This window comes from Artemia sp. Qi Xiang Cuo, chromosome 7 (genome assembly GCF_049724085.1).
Source record: "Artemia sp. Qi Xiang Cuo chromosome 7, ASM4972408v1, whole genome shotgun sequence".
NCBI classification, from domain to species: Eukaryota; Metazoa; Arthropoda; class Branchiopoda; order Anostraca; family Artemiidae; genus Artemia; species Artemia sp. Qi Xiang Cuo.
Genome location: NC_142800.1, coordinates 68,969,842 through 68,995,953, shown reverse-complemented (window position 1 = coordinate 68,995,953; position 26,112 = coordinate 68,969,842). Strand labels below are relative to the sequence as shown.

Below are 26,112 nucleotides of genomic sequence, written 5' to 3'. Positions count from 1 at the left end.
GTAAAAAAAAAAAATCTACATACGACAGATAAACTACACTAGAACTTTTGAAACACATAGAAAAAAGGAGAGGCCACCAAAGAGAGAGGGTAAACAAAAAATCGACTTAAATTACATGTGGTGCTATTTTCGATAATAATAACATATCGCTCCACTTAGCGGCACGATACTAACAGTACTGCGAGCGTTTTATCATCTGACCCATCCTATTCTGTGCTACATTCCCTACTCTATCTCATGAATTTCCCGCTTCTTTTAAAGTATTTTCTTGGTCTTCGTTCGCACTTCATTCAAGAAAAGCACGGCACGAAGGAAAGCAAAAAGCCCCGGTGTTTAGTAGCCCTTTATCCTTCTTATGTATAAAGTCTACTGATTAAAGACAAGCAAATTTCCCATAGATAAAATATATTTATTTTAGGCAGTCAGAATAATACTTTAAAATCACTAGCATTACCACACTGGTAAATACGACAATTGGAATTGCCTTCATACAACAATTGACCACGGTCGAACACTTTCGTTTTGGCGAGGAATCTAGAAAAATATTATGGATTAGTTAAAGATTCACAGATGAGGGCAAAATAAGAAGAAGCAAAATATGTTATCGAAGATAAAAAAAACTTTTAACGAAAAAGTTTGCATCGAGTTATGAGATATGAGATATACGAGATATACATTTATTAAAAAAGAAAACAAACACTATTCGCCTTTCGCCTGCCAAGAAAGATGCGTCACACAATAGGAAATTCTGTCCCAAGCCAGGAGGTAAGCAACGGAAACTCAATGAGGAGTATCCTCTCTATTATTGCCAATCATTTAAAATATTGGAAGCTAAGACAGTGAGGTTAATTCAGAATAATTTAGAGTGGGGCAAAATGTATTTGTCAAAATGTGTGTACGGGGGGAGTGGGGGTAAATTTGTAATTTTTTGAATCTTTAAACCAAAAATGGGGAATTGTTCAATGAAAATGTTTTTAAAATCTGTGTTGGAGGATACATGTTCTCCCCTGCCCCCAATTGACGCCATTGAGATAAGAAATCTGAATAAATTCTGGAAAAAGAAAGTATTCTATTAAGGACAATAAAATCCGTATTCCAGGTTTATAGAACTTGTCGAGTTCATGAAAAGAAAGTTTTACAAACATTTCGACTAATGAGTAGAACTGCACCTCCACTTAAGCTGCCTAGTCGTAACTAGAGATAGAAGACTTTAGGCTGTAGGTAAGTAGACCAATGGGAATCGTAGTGGCGTAATTTTTTTTAGAAAATATTTCTTTTGGAAAATAAAATGCTCTTTAAAAATTTTAGTTAAAAAAAATTGCGGTGTCATAACAACTTGCAGTTAGCTCAATACGTTTTGAGGATGCTTCTTAATGCCGTGAGTAGGTTCAGGCAGATGGATCTTTCATTGCTTACAAGTTCTATAATCCATCACTTCTCGTTCTAGTACTAGCAGGGTGATTGCAACATACTGCAAAACTGGTGTATATTGGGACATGTCTCATAAAATATGTATATGCATTATAAAATCATCTTTAATATCCAATGCATTCCTGACAAGCTTAAACATTTCTTATGGACATTTATTCCTGCATTTTTTAATTTTTTTTTCATGGAGTTATTGAGGACAGAAGAAAAAGAGAGAGGATAAAAAGAAGAAAGCATGTATCCACAGAAATATCCTGTTTTCTGTGAAAGAAGGAACACACTGTATTCATAAACATTACTTTGAATCATTATATTCTTATGCCCCGAAGAGAAATATGCTAACACATCTTAATATTAAATAAAAAAACAAGTTTTTTCAAATGAAAGTAAGAAGCAACATTAAAACTTAAAACGAAGTGAAATTATTACGTATATGAGGGGGTTCGCCCCCTAGTCAAAACCTCGCTCTTTACGCTTAAGTTCGAATTTTTTTTGGATCACTAAACACTTAATCACAAAGCCCGTTTAATTAGAATAGATAGCTCTTTTGAAATTACTAAAAAAACTTTAGCGTAAAGAGCAAGGTATTAACTAGGGGGCGAACCTCCTCATATATGTAACAGTTTCTGTTCGTTTTAAGTTTTAATTTTGCTCCTTACTTTCAGTTCAAAAAACTTGTTTTTTTTAATTTAATTTCTGATTGATTTTCAAATGATGCTAGGAAATCCGGCGCCCCCTTCATAGAAATATCCCTTCCCCCAAGAAAACATCCTCCATAGAAGGATCCTCCCACGTGATTCCCTCCTCTGACACCCCCCCTTCCCCCGCCCAGAAAAAATACCTCCTGAAAGCGCCCGTATACTTCCCAATAACCAATACCATATGTAAATAATGGGCAAAGTTCATAACTTGCAGCCTTCCCCCGAGATCTATGGGGGACAAAGTCATCCTCAAAGACATATTTATTAGATTTTCGACTATGCTGAACAAAATGGCTATCTCAAAATTTTGATTCGGTGACTGGGGAAAAAATAAGCGTGGGGCGAGGCCAAGTTGCCCTAGATCTTTTAATTTCCGTTCGAATGAGCCCTCTGGCGATATTTTTGGAATACTGGATCGATACGATGACCCCTGAAAAAAAAAACACGCATTCGTGGTCTTTCTTCTGGCAATAAATACAAAATTTCACATTTTTTGCAGATAGGAGCTTGAAACATCTAAAGTAGGGTTTTCTGTTACGCTGAATCTGATGGTTTGATTTTCATTAAGATTCTATCACTTTTCGGGGTCTTTCCCCCTTTTTTCGAAAATAAGGCTATTTTTTTTAGGCTTTATAACTTTTGATGGTTTTGACTAAATTGGATGAAACTTATATATTTGAAATCAACACAACAATCCGATTCTTTTGATGTATCTACTCGTATCAAAATTCCGTTTTTAGAATTTCGGTTACTATTGAGCCGGGTCTTTCTTTACTTACAGTTCGTTACCACGAACTGTTTGATTTACTCTAAATTGTCTTTTCCCACATGTTTTCCTTTATGTGGCTTATCACCAAAGCTTGTTGCGGAATATTTTTTTTTACTAGTTGCCCCTTATCCCTAGGAGATTTTCATGTTACAAAACGAAGCCCGCATACTACACAAAACTAGGTAGGATTTTAATTATAACAATTTTTGTTTCTTTATACAGATGAAACTGGCAAAATCACTAGTTTGTAACTTTAAGGTTCGTTTTTGGTGCAATGGTTCAATAAGATTTATACGCTAAAAATTTGTAAAGATACATCGATCATAGAAGTAGCCAGAATTCCATCGAAAGGAAGGCTCAATCATGAGGTTAGTTTGAGGGAAGAGGCTGATTTACTTTTTCATTTGCTTTTATACAAATTGGATGAGAAAAGAAAGTTAATAACTCCCTGATTATTTTAAGTCAGGAGATTTAAACTCCTGAGATTCCCAGGTGCTCATGACAGAATTTCACTTGGATCTATTCTAGTCATGGATCTAGTTTAAAGAATATTTGAAAATGTGCAAAAATACTAAAAAGAATCTCAAATTTTTATTTTATGCTCTATTAATTATAAAATTCGTAGTGCTCAATCCTACTCCAATAATTGCAAGGATCGACTTGTTTTGCCTGTTGCATAAGTTCCTGCAGACTAATTTGTCCTAAAAATATAAAGGTCACATCCTCCTAGCCGGTGAAGATATTTTTTTTTTATACTATGGTAGACCTGGCCTTTAAGGAATGATACTTCCTCGCAAATAAAAGGCAACATAAAAAATAGTAGCCTACATGAAAGTTGGTCAGGGATTTTCATTTTCAAAATTATGCAATCCCTAATTCACATACAAATATTAAATCAGATCCTCCTTTCATAGTATAATAAGAACCTATTCTACCTGTTGTGTAAACTTGTCAACACAAGCCATCCGTATCCTTTCGGCAGTTGCAGGGGAGTCAAATCGAAAATTGTCTCGCACTCCAATAGCCTCTCGAGCGAATGCAACAGCGTCTTTTATTGCATAGAATACTGAAGCTGCCAAAAACAATGGGGGCTCACCCACAGCCTGAATAAGAGGGAAAATGCTTTAGAGAGATAACCATTGTTGTATGTGTTGTAGTAAGATGCCCAAACCAGTCATTTGATTAAATACTTAGACTTTAAATCAAGACTCGTTAGATAACTGAGTGAATAAATACAATGACTCTAAACGTAGAAATAATTTTTGGCGGGTAAATTTAAAATTAATTTATAAAATTTGACTCCAGCAAGAAAGCTTAGATTTTTTGTTTTAATCTAAGATTAGGTTAGATCCGCTTTGGGTTGTAGATCCTTCTGAAAGTTTACTTCACCTAGCCTAACAACTTTACAAGATTTTGCTATCCACCGAGTCTTGATCAAGAACGTGACTGATTTTTGTCACCTTGATCTTAATCATTTGATTAAGAAACCGTGAGATTGTATACCTTGATCATTTTTCCATCTTGATCAAGAAAGCAACACGCATTTTCAGATTTTGCTACAAATATGAAGTCCACGTTGTCAGACAATTTTTGAAAAATTTTCCAATCGAAACTCGAAATGGGAAATAACAGCCCCACATCTGAGAGGTTTACGCTAAAATAAAAAATACAGTTTTTTAAGTTTTAGTGAACTAGTTATGCAAAGGCAACACGTGCAAAAGTAATATGTAGAAGCAAATACAAATTGCCAGTGACTGCTAAGTATCTAAGTTTTTTCATTTCAATCTGATGATGGTTGATCGTAGTTTAAAGTTTAGTATATAAAGTAACAGAGTTGGATTTAGGGGGTGACCTCCCCATGTTAGAGGTAATTTCTGATCGTTTTAAACTACCATCAATCTTTATTTTCGTGTGTTGGGCTTTAAAAAATTAAATTCTTGCCAATAATTTTTTCTGTAGAGTAAGTAAATTAACAACTTTGCATTGATATGGTTAGCAACAAAAGACACCTCCACTTTGAAGTGGTGGTACGACCACCACAAGAGGTCTTCGAATCTGTTAGATCATTGTTTTTTAGTACCTCAAATTGAACAAAAATCATCTCTGAGGACACCTCACTGAAGGCGTCTTCGGTCTAATCGTGGTTGAGGTACTATTTAATGCTGCATTTGTGTGCAGAAAAGTGACCGTGTTCACCAATATAACCTGACAATATCTAAGCAGAAATAACTCTGCACGATTTCAAACTGTGAACAGTCTCAGATGATAGATAATATATTGTATCAAAACTTAATAAAATCCGTCTTGAATCATTATTTTAAGTTCTCTTTATGTTCTGACTCCCCTGCATTTCAGTGTAGTAATTCTAATTACACGGAAATTAATACATAATATCCGAAACCATAACAGAAGTTTATGAGCCGCTTCTGTAAAGCCACAGAAAATGCGATAATTTCTAAGCAGTCACTGATCAACTACTTCAATTATGTGTCAGAAATGACTTTCACTGCTTATAAATTTCGCACATTACAGAGACCCGGTGTGCCTTCATGAGCTTTTAAGACATTTTGGCTGAAAACTCTATGAAAAAAGCACCAATTCTTGACAGTGATGAATGCTAAAAAATGAATCTCAAGAGAATTTCTTAATTTTCGAACTGGGTGCATAATTTCAAATAGTACTCTGGTAGATTAGGAAGGTAAGTCCTCAAACTAGAATTAAATTCTGGAAGCAACGGAAATGCCAGACATTTTCCAGAGGAATTATCGAAGGATGGTTCTAAGTATTTTTTTATTGACGGTAACAACAACTAGGCAGGCGGACCCCCTATTAGGCTTTGGATGCTTGTTGCCTTGTGAGTTCAGGTAACTTGTCGGTTAACCAGTATTCAAATATTTTTTTTTTTTAGTGTAACTGTTTGAGCTTATGAATTGGGATATTCGTCGGACACTCTAGGTGGACGAGCCCTAATTGGTTTTGGACGCTTGTTTGCCTTGCAATTCCAGGTGACTTGTTGGTCGATCAATATTTAATTACGTTTTTGTTAGCGCAACTGTTTGAGCTTATGAATTGGGTGCTAAACCTGGCCTGACGCTCTAGGCGGGGTGTCCTATTGGGCTTTGGACTGGACGCTTGTTTACCTGCAATTCCAGGCGACTTAACGGTCATGTGTCAATTCTAAAACCTTTTCTACCCGCCTGAGACTCAAGATAAGCGTGCCTCTCTAAAAGCCACCACACAAGTATATGTCTAATAAGAGAGTCATAGCTGCTCCCGCCGTTTACCCGTGCCGTTTTCTCTAAGACTTGGAAAACTATAGGTCTCCCCGTTCGCGTGCTAGTCCAGGGGACTTGATGGTCATATGTCAATCCTAAACCACGGTAGTCCGCTTGAGACTCGAAGCGGGCAAGCCTATTAGGCTTAGGTTACTTGTTCGCCTGTGAGTCCGAGCAAATTCACTCCTACGTTTTGTATACAAGTCAAGTGGACATTGTCCGTCATGAATTAACCCAGAAATCTCAATCATCCCTTAGTTCTATGACCATTTATCAACAAGTGAAAACAATATTATTTTTATACAGTCCTGAAAAAGGTTTATGCCAGCTTTGCCTCTTACTCAGACTATCTGTCTTTGCTTTTTCTACAATTACCCATGGCTTGATGGTTACTTGATTTTAATTCAAGTTTAATTCAATGATTAGATATCCTTTTCTAAGGCTATAATGAAAGAAACGTTATGAATGGCAAAAATATACATTTTTACCATCTATCTGGTACTGAAAGAAAAGCCTATAAAGGATGTTGCAACTTCATAAGAGGTAGTACAAACTGAAGTTTTGAATAGACCTTGGGGAAGGAGGATGATACGTGATCGTACTTGGTTCGGGTAGCTTGATGCTCCAGTGAGTTATTAGTAGTAGTAGTATTAGCATTTCACAGTTTTACGTAAATAGGGCGTTTCATAGCTTTTATCCGAAAGCATTTTCGCCCCAGTTGGCATAACATGTATGTTTTGTGGCTCAACTTGGCTGAAAAGGGTGACATCGCGTGGTAATTTCTCTTTTGGTACTTAAAAAGAACAGAAGACTTTTGAATTAACTTTCAGTTGGTGCATCTCTTGATAGTTTGCAATCACCAGTTTGATCGAATATTCGCAAAAAAAAGGGAAGATCCATTTTTTTTTCTATACTTTTTTTCAAATGCGATTTTTCTGCAATTCCGGCTTTCCTTCCGAAGTAAAATATGGAAGTTCATATTTTTATGTATGTGGCTGAATTACATAGATTGTCGTATGTTAGCAATTTTGAAAGGGGACTTCTAACTCAATAAATTGTACATGCTTGGAAGCAATATGGAAATACATTCTTTGTCTTTTAATATTTTCCCACTTCCATATTTTAGAGTTTTGGCTCCTTGGGTCGTTCTTTACTTGCCGTTGATTACCCTCCAAGGGATTACCTCTTATATTTTTTCTAGGAAGCTTGATTAGTATTTCATTTTTTTCTCATATTTTTATTGTAATGGAAAGACAAACACTATTCAAAATATGTTCAGCAGCCCAAGTTTAATTTAGGGTAATTTATATTTGTTTTAAGTTCTACTTGTTTATAGAAGTCATTTTTTCTCCTATAGATTTTAATATAATCTTTCCTGTTTGCTGGGAAACTGTTACATACTGTAATTATGAAAACTAATGTAGGTCCATTTAATCTTTCTGTATTTTAGGGGGTTATTGTTTGATTATGAAAACTGTTAGAGGGTCATTTAATTTTTCTATATTTTACACATTTGCTGTGTTTATGATTATAATTAAAAAATTACAGATGTCCATGTAATCTGTGAGTGTTTTATCTTTAATTTCATGTGTTTAAACTCTAATTTTATGCATGGCTCTTTTTCTTGTAACGTGATTAGAACTATGTAATTTAGTACCAAGAAGAGATCAAAATCGTCATTTTCCTGTCGTGCAGATTAACACCTCCTGCTAATTTTCCAGAAAAAAACGATAGCGATTTAAAAAAAGAAGATATTCAGGGAAAGTTTAACATCACAATTATGTAAAGCATGGCATTGAAAGAAAAGAGATTTAAGATTATGCACATCATATGGAATTCTGGGGCATAAATCTGGAATGACCATTCAGTTGATTCCAAAACTCTTTTTTTTGTCCTTTTTTTACTAGGAAACGTCTTATTTAGATCGAACTCTATAATTTTATATGCAGATAAGACTCAGGTCCAGAGACCCACCTCAAATAGAGGGATAGAGATGATGAATGGCATAGCTTATATTGAAACCAGTTGACTTCTAACCTTAGAAGAATATACAGCTTTTGGATTTGGAGCATCTTTCAACAAAGTGACGTTGAACTCAATTGGAATATCATTGCAGGTTGGTATTTTGTAGCTTGAAGGTCCTCTGGTTAATAGCACACCATCCGGGGAAAACGAAAGTTCTTCCATTGTAAATAAACCGTATCCCTGAAGAAAACCCCCTTCTAGTTGCCCAATGTCTATTGCAGGATTGATCGACTTGCCAACATCCATGACAATGTCCGTTCTGATTACCTAAAAAATTGATTTGAATGGGAAATTAGTATAATGATATTTGTATAATGTGTATTTGCAATTTGTTAAAATTTGCATTTGTATAATGTGATTTCAAAATTGAATTTTGAATGCAGCATAAACTCAGCAATGAAAAATACTTTTATGTAAATAAAGCGGAACAAGAGAATCAAAGCCAAAGTAGGGGGAAAAATTAATATGAGACCTATTCTTGGACGAGAATCGACACGTAAGTCAGCCAAAGGGCTAAAATACAGACGCAGAAAGACTGTTGTTATGGTTTATAGCTTGCTTAAGCCAATTTAGACATTCTAATTATAATTAATACTGTTTATATACTACTAGCACTAACACACCCTTTCAGCACCTTGCTATTGGGTGTACAATACTTTTTTCAACAGTTTTTAATCAAGACATAAATAGTAACTAAGTAAGTTTATTCACCAGTAAATACAGATTTGAAATACAATACTCCTTTCACCCCTCGAAAGGCTCCATGGTCAGGAGATACAAGGGGGATACAACAGCAACAAAATCAATATAAGCAACAACTAAAAAAAACAAAAACTATACGCTGACAAAACAATAGGTATACCTATGAAAATTGTTTTTTGCTTATATAACGATAGTGTGAATTATAATCTATGTCAATATAAGAAGTACTAGTTTATAAATGCACGCTCTGAAAGTTTCGAAAAATCATCAGTTCTGCAAAAATAATTTTGCCATCTAATATTAAATCGAATGTTAATATTAAATCGAAATTCCATATTTTATGAAATTTAGATACACTAGAAATCCTATACCGGTCGAACCCCCATAATGTCGGACAACACTACCATAGAACTACAAAGAAGACTTCTACACCTGACACTTCGAAGACCAAACATAGACTGTGTCTCCTACAGTAATATACTTACACTATTGCAGCAGTCAATGTCACTGGCAATATCCTTGTCAAGTTACTATTGCACACTAAATTGCTAACACATGAGGGGGGAGGAGATAACTAGACCAAAAAATATTACGGGATCCTAAGTTAGATGACGATCTGGTTCAATTCCCGTAACTCTAGTAAAATTCTATTGAAGTAGTGAAGAAAAAAGTAGTGAAAAAAGTATTTAAGTAGTGGAATAGTGAAGAAATAAAAGAGAACAATAGCCAAAAAACATATGAGATTAAAAAGAGAACATATCTGAGGCCTGGGAGTTCAAGCGCAGATAAGACAACCATACACCATGAAATAAACACTCAGGGGACATACACTCCTCAGAGGAAAAAAAAAATACTATTCTGTTTGATTCTTAACTAAATGGTCCTTAAAAATCATTTTAGAAGTCTGAAACGAGTAGCATCTTTGTACTGAAGAAGGTAGGGAATTCCACGCCTATTGACAAGCAATAAGAGGATTGAAATCTGACTGCACAGTAGGGGTAGGAGGAATGCAGGTATTGTGTGAAGAACGAAGGCTAGATGGAGCTGAATCAGAAATAAATACAGGAGTTTTTAAAGAGATTTTGGAAGATTGCCATGAAGCGGTTTAGATAAGGAACGGTCGGTGTCTATGACCAGACGCCGTGCTTTATTATGCATAGCAGAAAGTGACCGCAGTGTAGAAGGAAAAATAGACATTCATACAATGCGGCAATACGAAACATATGACTGGACAAGGCCGGAAAAAAGAAGCTTCAGAGTAGATCCAGGAAATATGTGTCCGATTTTTTGAATGATACCCAAACTCCATGAGACCTTAACCCTAATCATGGCTACATGGTTTCTAAATGAAAGGTTCTCATAAAGCAAGATACCAAGAAACCGGACCACCTGATTCTCTAGTCTACATAAGGAACCTTGTGACACCTGAAGGTGTGTAAGCTGAGGGAAAGCTATACCAATTCGTGAAAAAATAAGAAAATGTGACTTGCCAACATTCAAGGCCAAATAATTCGTATCAAAACATGAAATTATTCTCTCGAATATTGCTGCAAGGTTAGACTTGATATCACATTTCGTCTTCCCAAGGATCCCAAGAGTGGTGTCATCTGCAAAAGCATCGAGAAAATCTTCATTAAAGTATAATTGGAAAACAAACGACCATCAGGATGATATACCTTGCAGCATGCTATAGGCTTGGTATTTTTGACTTATGAAATCAGATCATTAACATAAATCAGAAATAAAACGGGGCCAAGAACAGATCCCTGAGGCACAACATAATATGCTTTAGAAGGGCTTCGGAAAAGCGGATCAATTGAAATAAGCTTACCAGAAAGATATGATTCAAACCAAGAGAAAGTATTTGATCTTCTACCAATATGTGATAGTTTCCAAAGAAGAATCCGATGGGTCAATGAATCAAAACCTTTACAAACATCTAAAAATAAAGCTGCTGGGATTAGACCAGAATCTATTGCTGAATGAATGTAATTCAAGAGAGCTGCGCAAGCATGCTCTGGAGAGTGATTTGCTCGGAATCTAAACTGGAAATCATTCAAAAATTCTTTTGCATCCAGAATACTAAGAAGTCTGGATAGCGTAGCCTTCTCAAAAATTTTGCTGAAAACAGATAGGAGAGAAATTGGCCTATATTTAGCAGGATTACTCCGAGAACCACCTTTATACAGCACTATAACCTTAGCTCGCTTGAGAGATTCAGGGAAAATTCGTATCTCGAAAGACAGATTGACAAGCCTAGCCAATGGTGACAGAATAGCTGGCAGAATGGCACGGATAATCCTTGTAGGAACTCTGTCTGGCCCTGAAGAGGTTGATCCTTTAAGACCATTCACTATTCGAGCTACCTCAAACTCAGAAACAGAGTTCAAGACAATTGACTTTAAACTTGGGGGTCCAAGATAGGCTCTGGAATCGCAACGAGAAGTTGCAGAGCTTACAGAGGAAGCAGTTGTCTTCCCTATATTAGCAAAATAAGAGGTAAGCCCTAGCTGAACATCTTCTTCTCCTTGGATAGTTTTACCATCGACTATCAGCGTTGTTTGAACTGAAGGCAAAGGGAGAGTAGGTCTAAGAACTGAATTAATTAAATACCATGTCTTCCTAACATCCTTTCCACATTCACAAAATTTCCTATGATAATACTGGGACTTAGCCTTCCGACACTGAGAATTAAATATACTCCTATAGGCCTTGAACCGTTGAGAATGAGCTGCAGAAATTTTTCCTTTTACAGCTTTGACGGAGACCTGGAGTCATCCATGGATTCAGTGGTGCTATCCTTTCTGAAGTATGAGGCGCTGGACTCTGATGGCAAACTTCTAGGATACCTTCTTTCACTAAATCATAAAAGAAATCAAGAGAGTGGGTAAAATCCGATCCTGAAACCAAACTATCCCATTGCTGACCAGTCAGATGAGAACTACATAGACTCAGCTCAGTATCACCAAAACAGAAAATGGGAGATTAGAGGGCGATGCTATATGCTGCGCCTGATCAATACTCTTATGTCGGAAAATTGTGGGAAAATGATCAAAAATATCACTAAACAGCGCCGAATTATCTAAGACATCTAGTGACGAAAAAATATTATCAATAAGAGACGCATGCGCCTCAGTAACTCGGGTTGGTATATAAACTGAAGGTAGAGTTCTCGAAGAGAGCATCATCGAAAAAGAATTCATAGCTGAAGCAGAATTTTGGTCCAGCCGATTGAGATTGAAATTGCCCATCAAGATTAATTCACAGGGATGCTTTTGTACTGAGTCCAAAACCTATTCCAGAATTTTCAAAAACGAAGTAATAGATCCGCTAGGGGACCTGTAAACCAAACACACAGCTAAACCCTTACACCCTGATTTAATCTCAATAAAAAGGATTCAAAGATTCCTTCTTCATTTCTGCTCCAATCACTTCGGAGATTGTATGAGAGAAGATTAGCAATATAAAGGACATGGCTACGTCTCGCCACCTGTTTCCTGTTCAATCTCTCTATCCTATATCTTAGAATATCTAAAACCATATCCTTATTTGAATCCAGGAAAGTTTTACATAATCCAATAATATCAGGAGTTCCATCACTAACTATCTGTTTCAGCACATCAAAAGACGAACAAAGTCCCTGAATGTTAAGGTGAAGTACAAAGAAAATACCATTTCGTTTAGAGGAGACAGAACCATTTAATTGCGAAACATACTTACTTTTAATTGTCGAATTAGGATCATTATTCTTCCTATTTATACTTCCAACTGAATTATTAATTATACTTTCAATATCTAAAGGATTATTTTGTAACTCAACAAAACGCTCTCCCAAAGAGTTGATACCACCCTGGTCACCAAAAGAAGTTGTCGATTTACTTACGGTGGAGGCAGACCTGTTCCGTGACCAAACCCACCAGACCAAAGGGTTTCAACAACACAGCAGAGCTATGGCATCTATACAGAGGTAAATCAAAACAACCAGTAGTTAGATGGCATTTCGAAGAACAAAGGCAAAGCGAATTGCCCCTTCGTATTTCAGATGGTCTAATATACGAACTGTCACGGAGAGGTTTAAAATTTGCAACAGACAAATCATTACGACCAACTTGGGCTTCTAAATGGTCCTCAATACGAAAATGACTATTCATAAACCTTCCTAAGGATTGAACATCATTCAACATCACTGAGGAAAATAAAGCTTGATTTTCAACATAGTAAAAAAGGAAAAAACACAAAAATAAATAAAACAAATGAAAGACGAAATAAAAAAATTAAAACACAACGAAAAAGGTTTCCTTTTTCGTTGTTAACAAACAAAACCGACTGGAAGATTTATAGGGCGTCCGTAAGTGATCTGATTCGCTTGGGATTTAAGTCACTTTGCTCTCATTTGAAAATGCGGCCGCGATCAGTCCAAACGTTCTTAGCACCAAATCGATATCTAGCACCTTCTAGTACCGATTTCTTCACTTTAGTAAGGTACTCACTAACGAAAATACCAGATTTCGCAAGTTTCGATTTTGCTTTATAAACTGTGTAAGCTATATTTTGGTTCCCGAATTTCACCAGTACTGGAGCCACCGTACTCGATGTTTGCAGTAGACTAGAACCTTATACTTCTAGCAGACTATGTACCAAACAGGTTCTTCTAGTAGGTAAACAGGTCATCACACTCTTTGCCAAGAGGAACGTGTATGACTTGATTGGTGATTTGGATTTGAATAAAAGGAATAGTTTTCACTACAATTCATATTAGTAAGAGAATTGGATTCAAAGAGAATAGTTTTTATTTGAGAAGATATTAGTGGAGAAAAAATGAGTGGTGCATTTACATTATTGGAGATTAATGATGGAACCGACAGCAGCAGCAGCAACGATATACGAGTACCTAATGTAGCTGTGGAAATAACTGCTGGTTGTAAACTATGTCTTGAATGGGACACTATGTATGCTAGATATGTGATATCATTAAGCAAATTTAAGCAGGAGGAGCAGTTATGTTTTGCTTGAAAAGAGAATCTTCTCAATATGAATTAAATCCGGTCAGAGTTATATATTCTATAGGAAGATCTTGATGCGACCGAAATTCATATGAGATACTCATTATTGTAATTATAATCATAAGAAAATTTACTAAAAAAGTAGTATTTTTTTTTTCTCAAATATACTTGCGTATATTTTTTTTTAGAGTACAAAAAGAGATTCAGATTAGTCTGAAGTTGGTTGTGAGAGAGTTAGGACTCTAAAAAATGGATAGATTCGAGAAAGATCGAATCATGAGGAATCTAATTCTTATGGAAAAACATTTGATTCTAGATGATGATTTTCTAGAGTTGTCTATTCAAAGGAAGATATTTTCTCGGTGAATGCTTGTCGATGTAATGAAAACTGATTCTCCGTAATTAGACTATTGTATGAAGCTTCTACATCGTGGTCCAAATGCATTTACAAAATTTATTGATATATTGATCACGACGCAGCAAAAGTATATTGTAGATATGATTTTAAACATTAGTTTCTAGATATTTAGGACTTTTTTTCATAAGAAAGATAGTGCTCAAGGATGATTTACTCCTCTCTCTCTCTCTCTCTCTATCTCGGACAATTTTTTGATGTTGCTAGCTCAGTTTCATTGTGTCATTGAGAGCGTCAACACATGACAAAATGTTCCATACATGTCCGTTATGTATGTACTCACTGGGTAGTTGGTCCTCATGTGAGAATTGCACAATGATTGAGGAGTATTATAAAAAGTGTAGATTATGCAACCCGTGTAAATTGCATAGAGGGTATGCTGTACACATTAAAGGTTGTAATTCCTGTCTTGAAGAGGTGTGTGACTCTCATCCTAGAGGTCACCTATGTTCCAATTGTCATTATGAAAAATGTAAGCAGTGGGAGAGTACATATCCCGGTATGATTGGAAAGAATCCTAACCGGGATTTTAGTTTATTGCTACGTGATTGGTATCGTCGTGGTTTTAGATTGTTCTGGGAGGAGGAACCAGGTCAACGATTCAACTGTTGGAACAACAAGATAATATGGTTTCTACGTCATTGTTGTGAAGACAATGGGTGTTTTGATTATAAGCCCACTGATTTTTATTTGGCAGTGACAGAATGTGATTCAACACTTGACGACACTGTTTGTGAAATTGCTTCAAATACACAAATTGAAACATGTGAATTATATATAATGAATGCGAATAGTATCATTGACTATACAAAGAGATATGACAAGAGTGAAGTCACACTCTACAGAAGAAAATGTGACCCTGACATTGCAGTACATCAGAATCAGTACACTGTGAATTCAAATAATCTACCTGCACTAGTTGTCGTTGACAAATACCTAGTAGTGGATGAAATCTAAAGAGTAGAAAAGTCGTTTTATCATGTATATAAATTTTTTTTTTTTATTAATAAACAATTTCACATAAATCTTTGGAACATTTTATTCTTATGGCACTAAAATCAATATTAAATACACTTTTAATTACATTCTCCACTATAAAGTCATTCAATTGAGTTAAGTCAACGTAGATGCCGAAAAAATGCTTGTAGGTTTAGCCACGACATCTGAACATGAAAAAGAGTAGTGCATGAAAGTCACATGTCTTAGTCGTTAAATCCTGTACTCTTCGTTGATTTTGAATAATGGTTTTCCCACTGCTTTCAATAAAGTTGCTGATGTATGGAACGTAGAATTTATACGATAGGCCAAGAGGATCAAAAAATTCAATATTATTCGCAGTTTGAAAGATGCTTATCCACTGACTGATCGTCAAAGTTGATGGACTGCTATTAACAATGATTAGGGTCTTGTTAACACTTGGAATTTTTTCAATGAAGTCCGAGGGTATGCAATAGGACTTGTACTGGGACATGTATGTGTCCATACTAAATACATTGATTATTTGGTTTGTGTTCATTGTGCTAGGTCTAGTAGAATACCGCCATTGGGTGTGATTTCCCAATCGGTTTCAAATTGATTCAGTGATATTAGGGAGATACTCTCCGCCAGAGTATTTGTAAATTTACACTCTAAAAGTACATTCCCAGTTCGTACTATAGTCATGTCCTGAGTCCCTGACAAATCCAAAACAATTACCCCATGATTTTTTGAAAACATAGATTCGGTTATTCCATTTTCAAATAGTTGAGAGTCATGATCTAGGGATTGCATGGTCAACTCGTAGAGAGTTCTATAGGATTTTTTGTCAAACGATATAGTGTACAGTGGAATACCATTCACTTTGCACACAAGACTAGATAAACCGAAAAAATTAAAATCATGGGGGGATTCAGTCCAGGATCCAACGGCACTGCCACTCTTCACAGAGGTCAAACCCAATTTTGATGGGATTTCTCCATTGATAAACGACGAATCACTATAGCTACGAAAACCGGTGGCAATGTGACGTTGATTGGTGATTGTATGGGGGACAAGAAGTTTAATATTGTTACCGTTGGCTCTTATCTTTTCCACTGCCAATGCAACAGAGCTCATAACTTGTTGTTTTCGGACGTGGAGAATTGCCGATGTGATAATAACATTTGCATCGGGTGCTGCAGGAAGTGTTTTTCTCAAAATGAAAGTCGATGGGGCCATCTGTAACTTTATGTCAATCTTGACATTGGGGGGTAGCCATTGGGATATATTGAATATCTCATGATTTAATTTTCCAACTAGATGATACTTCTGGGTCACTGCAGTGGTCAAATCACCGTCAGTATCAACACCTGTTCGATATTCATAGCCCAATGATTGTCCTCTCATCTCCTTGTACGCCTTTGGCTTCATCATCATAAATTTTATGTAGCTTGCATAGTTGGATAAATTATTGCTAGTTCTCACCGATCCCCCATTAATAAATACATTAATTTGTTTGAATAGGTTGTGTAGAATATAGTTTTCACAGGAGAGACCATCGCCAGCATTTGGAGTTGTATTATCTGACTTTTTCTTCACCACAACATTTAGATCAATAAATGTTGACGACAAATCAATGAAATAGTCTTCATTGGAAAATATTTGAAAGTGTATATTTTCCGAGAGGGGTTGTTGAGGGTGAAATTGTTCATAGTAGCCATACTTGACACTGACATCAACATTTTCAGCATTGAATAGATTCAATGAGGAACTGATTGATGGATATGATTCCTTGTGGGGGAGATAAGTCATCTTAAGAGACGAAATCCTTCTTTGATCTAACAATCTTTTTCTTTTTCTTCTTCTGCTTATTGGTCTGTGTTGTTTTATTTCTCAAAGTCCTTGTTGATGTCCTTTGATTCCTGCCTGGGTGGAGACTGATGAGTGAATGACGCGAACGCATCCTTTTCAACCCCTCCCCATTTTGTCTCGATTTTAATTGTTCGCCAACGGCTCTTGCTGAAGATCTAATATTTTCTTTAACACTCTCCTTGAAATTCTTGCCTGACCCCCAGTCCTGTAGTGTGGAGGCTGCAAAATTTGATGCAGCAGGTACAAGAAATTTTCTGGCAAGGGGTAGTGCAGAATGAAATAGCTTAGCAAACCAGCTACCAAGACCATAGCCAGACATTGTAGTACGCCCCTTGTAGTAGTCCAATCCATTGCCTATTTGACGTGGACTCAAAGCACCAAGATAACAGTCGATGTCGGGACAAACAAATGGAATTCTTCTATTTTTCATTTTTTAGGTGATTGTACAGTCTTCGTCGTTGACAATGGGTCTAAAATGACATGTAATCACTGCTCGGCCTTTTGAAATTGCTATTGGATCACCTAATTCAGTTGTTAGTGTTAACTGACAGGGTTCCAAATAGGAAGTGTTTACGGGACTATACTGAAGATGCTTTATATTGTAGTGGTGAACGTGTTCTTGATTGGTTTTTCGTTCAAGAACTCGTAGGAGGGGAACATTTGAATTACCAACCCGAGATGTTTCCACAAATGAAGCGTAGAGAAATATACAAGTGTCCGTGGAGAAGCTGGGTGCATAGTCTGCATAGATAACATGGTCACCACCACTGAAATTTTCTGTCTTAATAATACGTTTTTTAAAACCAAGAACCTCACGTAAATTCTCATTGAGGAAAAATCTTTCATTCTCAAATGGATTGGTAAAATAAATTCTCCTTTGTTCCGTCGAGTAATTGAAAGTGAAACCACCTTTTTTTCGACTTGCAATTTTTTTGTTGATAACTCGACACAGTTCTTTTATGGTATTGTATTCTATGTAGGTCATGTTAGCAATAGGGTACTGATTAGAGTCAAAAGTTGCCATTGCACCTTCATCACCGAATTCAAACGGTCTAATTTTTATTTCATATTTACGATCCTTTCTCAGGATGTCATAGGTATTTTTGAGGATACAGTCGACAAGGGCCACTTCATATGCACCGTCAAATTTGATGGCAGGTGAGAGTTTTGTCCAAAAATCACTTGTCGTATTCAAGTCATTGTAGAGAGGATCGGAAACGTTGGACATGAAAGTTACATAGAAATCATGGGGCATTGTCAATATCTTCAACACCGATCCAAGAATCAAAAACTGAGTTGTATCATAGACATCTAACATTTAACTTTTTATTAAACACTCTTCTAATATTCTATAATATATATTAATATTTATATATTTAAATATAATTTTTAAATTTTTTATATTCTTAGTAATAAAATAATCAGAGTATCTATTCATCTTTTGTATCTCTCAGGATATAAGGTATGGGTTTAGTTTCTAGGATTTTTGATACTTTAAGAAGTTCATTGGACCACAAGTAATTCCCCTTTTCAAAAACATTAGTTGTTCTATTAATTTGAACAGTATCACAAACCTTGAATATATTTCTCTTCTTGACCTTTGACTCATTGGAATATTGTTTAAGAAAGGTTTCAATTGTATTATGATCCGAATGATGAAATTCCGTCGGTGAAGAGTTGGACAACGATCGAAGAGGTCGTTGATTATAAATCAATATGATTTTATCTAGATCATGAATAAAAGCTAGTGTATTTTTCAATGTACACTATCTTGAAATTAAAAGTCAAAGAGTTCTTATCAATCGTTCGGCCAATGAGGCCTACATAGAGCAGTGACTATGATAGAGCAGCTTACAAAATTTCTCTAGTACTTTTGAAACATGAGGATTAAAAAATTCACTACCGCGAACCGTGTGAATTTTTTTATATGAATCCTGTTCGAGATGACTTTCAAGGGCCTGAGCAACTTCAACACCTCTATTAGATCGCAATGGAATTGCATATTCAGAGCGACTAAAGACACTGATTGCAAGTAGAATATATTTGTACGGTGTATTGTGACGTCTTTGAAGCTCGTCTAGAGTCAGGAGATCTGCTTGCATTATATCCAATGGGTAAAAGGCTTTAGTTTGTCGATATTGATTGGCACGAAGTCTTTGATTTCTACGCAGATTGTAACTTGGTTGATTTTGTAGATAGTCTTGTACTCTTTTAGTGCGAACACCCGTGACTTTGGAAAGAGTTGCGGGGGAACTTAAACTCCCCGCCTCGCCAATATTTTCATAAACACCTTTCAGAACTTCAGCCATTTCGAACGTAAACACGTTGTGTAACGTCCTCTACCCTTGTGTATACGGGGTGCTGCCGATGCTGCTGGTGACGGAAACGTTGACTTGATACGTCTTCGCTTTTGTCTAGCTATCAGTGGTGTGCTAGTATTTTCCAAAATGGATTTAAAATCTTCTTCTGCTTCAAGTTCATCTTTTAATGTTGATGATGCACGTTCATTTAATTTTTTTAAAATTTTTCTAATGACAATAAGACTTTTGGGGTAGTTTAATGTATTTAGAAAGTTGTATAGATGAGTGTCAAATGATAATGGTCCTTTACGATTTGTAAACATGTCTTACATTAAATCAATTACATTATAACTCCTGCTCTTAATTATAATCCTATCACCATCGCTCTCAACTTCAGTTTGACCATTTTCCAGAAGATAGGTGAAGATTTATGTTATTTTTTCAAGCGATTAGATGGGCCATATATTTCCAAATTTAAATAAAAATTAATACAATTACTTCTTCTTTAATTGTGTTACAATAACAGCAGCAGGTGATTCTTGAGAAGATGATTCTATTTTAAGATCAGCAGCAGCAGCAGTGGGCTTTGATCGATAGTGTTTGTCCACTCGACAAAGTGCATCTTGAAGTAAGATCAGTTTTTTATCATCACCAATAGTGACAGTGTTAAGTAATTTACTCGGATTGTTATCAAAGTTTTCCACGTGAGAGAAGACAAGTTTTGTAAGCGTCACGGTCTTACGTTTTGCCATTCTCTAGAGAAAAATGTGAACAAGTCATGCTCTTCCCTGCATTAAAAGTGTAAAAAAGTTACCACATATCTCAAGAAGTTGTTTCTTTTTAAAATTCTTTCCTTTGTTTTTAGAGGCCAACGTACGTACAACGGAACGATGTTGCTTTGCCTGTTGCTTAACTACTTCTGGCAGTTGAACATAACCCTCGGTCAAATTTAAACAAAGTTCATATATTGCTTTTCTAAGCTGAGGTTTTGAGGTGCTTAGAACTGAAAACAAATGTCTATTTTCATGTAGTTACTTCAGTGTCATGATAGCGACTAATAGGTCTTTTTAGTGTTCACAGGGAGATATACAGTAATTTCATTGTCGAAAATATCTGTGACTACACGCAGATCATCAGATGAATTTTTATTAGGATCCAACAGTATATAACCATGGGGTTTATTAGTTGCCTGATTGTATGCTGAGAGTAGAAATTTAGGGGCACCTGGATAGATTTGTTTATTGAGGGTTATTAGCGAGCGAGACTCACGAACAACTCTGTAGATGATATAGTAGGTGCAGTTCAAAGCAAGCGTTCGCATACATTTGCTCTGATGAAAGAGATTGTGTAAAACTAGAGTAACGGAAATCTGTTCATGATGTGAGCGAACAGTAAACAATTGCAACATTTGCTGGGACCATTGTTCAATGGATTCAGCCAGATTGTCAATGATTAGCCAAGAGTTTGGTTCAATAATGTTGAAAACTTAAAGTCCCTGTATGAACTGTATCTGCATCGATCCCAGGGTGGTGTCGGCAATTGTTTTTATTTTATTGTGTGACTCCTGCCAAATACTATAGCAATAGTAGATTTTTTTCGGCTTTTCCACAAACATTTTATTACAATTTTTAATTATTTTAGTTAAGAGTGTTGTTTTGCCCGACATTGAGGGCCCACACCAGAAAAGATCTGAACGGTGTTTTAAATTGATACATGTTCCTTTCAGCAGTTCACCTGAACAACTAACTGTATACCCTAATTGTATAATGAATAAATAATTTTTTTTTTCCCTACTACTACTCTGTTATTCAAGAAGAAGAAGAAGACAAAGACAAAGACAAAGAATCATATTTTTTTTCTTTTATTATATTAACATAAAAATGTAACAATAAATTGAAAAAAAAAATACACTTTTTTTTTTAAATTTATTCATAATAAAAAATAAAACGAAAAAATTAACATAGGTAAAAACATATAAAAAACACTTTTTTTTTTACAGAGAAAAAAAAACGTTAAATTAGAGAGAGCACTTGAAAAAATAAATTTTTTTTTTTAAATTTATTTATAATAAAAAAAAATACAACAACAACAACATTTACATGGGATGCACACAGAGAGAAAAAACATTTTTTTTTTTTACAGAGAAAAAAAAATATTAAATTAGAGATGGCACTTGAAAAAAAAAAATCTGCTCTAAGTCCAAAAAAAAAAAGATAACTTTGGTGACGGTGCGCCCCCCGCGCTGGCGGCGGCCGCCCCCCCCCGGGCCGCGAGGCCCCCCCCCCGGGCCGCGAGGCCCCCCCCCCCCCAAAGGTTTTTAGGAAATTAGTTACAGGACTTTATTTAAACCGAGACTTTCCCGGTGGGCAATACATTCGATCCGGTCTGAAGTTAAATAGTGTCCAAGGGGGAGGGTGGTCAGACCACCTTGACAGACATAGACCTTGTCAGAAATGGTACTCATGGCTATTTTTTCTACATTTACAGTATAGTTCCTGTAGTTCAATCAAGGAATTTCCAACAATTTGGCTCGTGGAATAATATTTTCAACAATACAATTCCTATAAATTTCCGTATTGAAATTCTTGTCCACATAGCGCGTGGGTACTCCTTTGCAACGTTTCTTGATTTCCTCGTCGTGTGTCCGTATAAAGTACACCTTCGGACCGACAAACATACCACGGGAAATCAAGTCGCTACCCGTTTCAGATTTTAAAAATAAAAGTTGATTGGGCGCCCGACGTTTTACTAGCTCAGGGTAAAGATCAACACTCCAATTGGTGTAGTCCATCCGTGAGCTGATAATTTCACCGTGCGCCAAATCATCAATTAGATTTGATGTTTTTACTTTGAGCAGTAGAGAATCTTTGTCACCGTAGCAGACCTTTACTTGCCCCTTTTCTGGCCACTGTACCCTAGATACATTGTAGTAGAATTCCAACCTGAGCTTTTTTGAGATCTCTAAGATAGCACTGCCTGCAGCAATATTTTTATTCAGGACAATGCATCTTTTTTTCCTATTCAAAAGTACCATGTCCGGACCAATGATTGTAAAGGAAGTGTAATTGGGATCGGCAATAATTCGAGCACAGTGTTCTGAATCGGTCACAACGTCACAACGATTCCTATTACGAACACTCTCACACATTTTGCCGAAAACCGAATTCAAAATGAGTTTATAAATTTCTTTTTCGGCTTTTGTCTGTGCTGCAGAACGTTTGCTGAAAAAAGTGTAAACAAACGTTTTCAAATAAGGTTTTTGACTAAACTCGAGTGCTCGGTGAATCTTTGTGACGTTGAAACCATTTTTTCACATACATTTTAACTCTACATTATTTACAACTATTTTTTTTTTTGGCAGAAGGTCGTCAATAAGTTTTTGTTTTGAAGGCGACAAATGTAATCCGTCAACTTCGTCGTAACGACTCTTGCGAGGACTCAAAGAGTCCTTTGTCAAATGTCTATTGATACACGGAAAAACAAAATCCTTTACTGAATCGTGAAGCTCGACTGGTATCTCTCCATCAATTTCAAAAAACCATCCAACCGGTCCATTCTCCTCAACACTGTCAATGTTGGGGAAATGGGGAGCTTGAGGGTCATTTAGCCATTTATAGTCACCACAAGGTAGTGCATAATGTCACCTGGCCGAGGGGTAGAGAGAATTCATATCAAGGAAAACTGCATTCGATTTTGTCCCCGTCTTCTCCCCCGTTGGATCAGTTTCCAAGATACGGTCTCCGTGAAAAACAAAACCCCCCTCATTGACCTCTCGATGAACAGATGCTGATCAATGTCATTGATTAGCCCGATTTTTTCCCCACTAATTTTTAGGATGAGGTCCATCACTAGATGAGGGGAAGAAAAATAATATCCCAAATCAAGATTAAACTCCTCATAGATTTTATCCGTATTTTTACACATAATATCTAAAAAAGTTAACACGTCACTCGACAAATACAGCTTGCAGTAGTCAAATAAATTTTTACACACTCCCGCTGCCTAAACTTTTTTAGCAAAACTGTATTCATCGGGGATGCAACTACGATCGTGAAGACTGTCGTAAAACGATTCAATTGGAGGAATAGCTTCCTCAGCGAATCTCGTCATGGAACAATACTGATCATAAGGATAGATGCCCTTAACTGTTAACAAATCATATAAATCATTTGGAAATTGTTGCTTGAGAAGGGGGAAAGCGTTGCTGCCGTCATCGTTTTTCTGCACTTGAATTAATTCGCTCAATGATTTTGGTAAAAAACTGTAGGAATCTAAAAAGCGAATTTTATTCGTGTACTAAACACCGGCTTCAACAAATTTCCACATAAATTCAAAAACAAGCAACTTTTCCGCGGATATAAGTATGATTTTGTACGTAAAGCTGTTTATCACCCCTGCATCATCATCCACTGTTAGATTTCTTTGAAGATGTGCCAATGCAGGTAGCAAAAACTTCAGATCTTAGTTAGAGTTATGTATAAAAACCGGCAGAAAAACTTGTTGTTTAATTTTTAAATTACACGAATTGTGAGCCCACCCCCGAAAGTTACTTTTCCCCGTTGAATTGGGGTCAATAAGGTGATTGTGGTCCTGCACCGCGTCTTTTGGGGCAAGGGTACCCCTACACACCCAACAAATTGTTCCCTTTTCCAACGCCAGTTGCTCTTTATCCGACAATGTCATCGGATAATTAGTATGACGTAATCGTGAAATTGCCCTGTTTGCTGTTTTTATTAATAAAACTAAGAACTTGTCTATACTACCCTCCTCGTCCAGAGTCAAAAAAAACTCTTCCACGATGATGGTCTTGTTAACGTCAAGACAGTCGTGTGCGTATGAGCAAGCACCTAGTGTGTGTTACTTGTTTAGAGTTGGCCATGATGGGTCTGATACCTCAACCAGTCTTGTTTCACAGTCAAAAGACACTTTATCAGAGTGTAAAAGATAATTTTTAAAAATTTTAAATTGTATAATGTATGGTCCTTCTAAAGAACGGTCAAGTCTCTCAGGTACATGACTTTTGCACGGCCCCAGGTGATCTGTCATACTTCTTTAGTATCTAAAGGGGGAAAGACATGTGTTACACTAGACATGCTCTCCCTTGTGCACACATTGAGATAAGAGTCAAATGATTACCGTAAATGTGACGTACAGACCATAGAAATTTACATCTTTGGTAGGCTGGTCAATAATCTATACAAATTTTATATCATTTTCCACCATCAGGGTCCTCAATGAATTCAAAACCCCTTTTTTATTCGTTGTTTTCCCTCCTCTACAAATTCAGTGTCATACTGGAGAACAACCACCCCCACCCCCAGATTTTCATTTGCGTTCTCGAATATGCTTATTTCTTTAAAGGACACCAGACATTTTCCCTCTAAACAATCAAACTTTACTTTAGGGAAATTTTTCCCATTGTTGCGTGCAAGTTTGTCAAGATTTTTCATTGTTGACTCTCTGTTTAATGTCTTATGGGCCGCTGCTAAAAATGCATACTTAAAGCATTGAAGTCCAGTGTCAAATGTGAAACCCTGAACTCCTTTGGTAGCCGACAAATCTGGGTGGCATTTTATTTTGTTACCCCTCCCTCCCCTTAAAATAAAGTTTTTTTTAAATCTAATGAGATTCAGATCCATGTATTCAATCTATAAAATTGTGGACCCACTTCCTCTGTCTCTAAATGTATCCAAAGTTGAAATTAGTTTATTTAACCAGTTGAAAAATATGTCTTCAAAATCGTTGAGATCTGGGTAAAAAGTCTTTTTACCCGTCGAAAAGTGAAAATAAAAAACATCCCCTGATGTTCCCTTGTTCAAATAAACTTTTTGGTTTACTGATGCTTTAATTCCCCCTCGACCTCCCCATTTCTGGATCTGAATATCAATAAGTGCTCGTATTTTGTCGATATAGCTATGGAGATTTTTCATGGGGTCAGTTAAAAAAACGCCAGCGTTTTCCTCGGGAAGGCTAAAATCTACCCTGTATGTTTGCAAATGACCTAGAGCAGATTCTAACAGATAAAAATCAGGCAAGTCCAGTGACGTAGTACTTTTTTCATGTCCTGACCCTGTTTGTTCAGGACTCAATTCACTAATTATAATGCTCTCATTAAAAATGTCCCCGGAAGAATTAGGACCAACAATTTAATTAAGACTGTCCATTTCTTCAGCTGTAAATTGAAAATCCAGGGGAATATCAAATAACATACCTTCACTAACATCTGGCGAGAGGGGGCAAGTACCCATAATACTTTTAAGTCCTGGACCAGGGAATGCATAATTTTTCACATCTTCCCCCTTAAAATAGAAAATGAATGTATTAAGTTTTTTTTTTCTTTTTACTTAATTCTTATAAACATTATAATACACTTTTTTTTTTTTTTTACTTAAAAGTTACCCCCCCCCCCCCAACCCCTCCCGGGGAGAACCCTTCGGACCCGGGAGCGTCCGGCGAGGTGGGAGGATCGATACCCATCCCGAGGGGGAGGGGTCGCAGATTTAACCACAAGGGTCAAATAGAATAGTCTAAAATTCTTTTCTTGAAAAACACCTAAGTGTTTCAATGAAATGACCAAAAACGGCTTCACCCAAATAATGTTTCTTAACATTGCTGCGAAGACATATTTGGAAATTATTAAAAAACCTTTTTCCCTGTGTAAATTG

The 26,112-nt window shown here is 36.3% G+C and overlaps 1 protein-coding gene across 3 annotated transcripts in view; it reads right to left on the bottom strand.

Moving 5' to 3' along the window:
- Nucleotides 1-394: 394 nt before the first annotated feature.
- LOC148950636 (xanthine dehydrogenase/oxidase-like) overlaps nucleotides 395-26,112 on the bottom strand; it is a 354,380-nt gene continuing 328,662 nt past the window's right edge. For all 3 annotated transcript variants that reach the window (XM_089092523.1, XM_089092525.1, XM_089092524.1), the window contains 3 exons: nucleotides 8,211-8,465; nucleotides 3,834-4,001; nucleotides 395-534 (listed from right to left, as the gene is read on the bottom strand). In XM_089092523.1, the coding sequence (XP_088948649.1) occupies nucleotides 487-534; nucleotides 3,834-4,001; nucleotides 8,211-8,465 (471 nt within the window). In that variant the 3' untranslated portion in view covers nucleotides 395-486. The remainder of the gene's footprint in view (nucleotides 535-3,833; nucleotides 4,002-8,210; nucleotides 8,466-26,112) is intronic.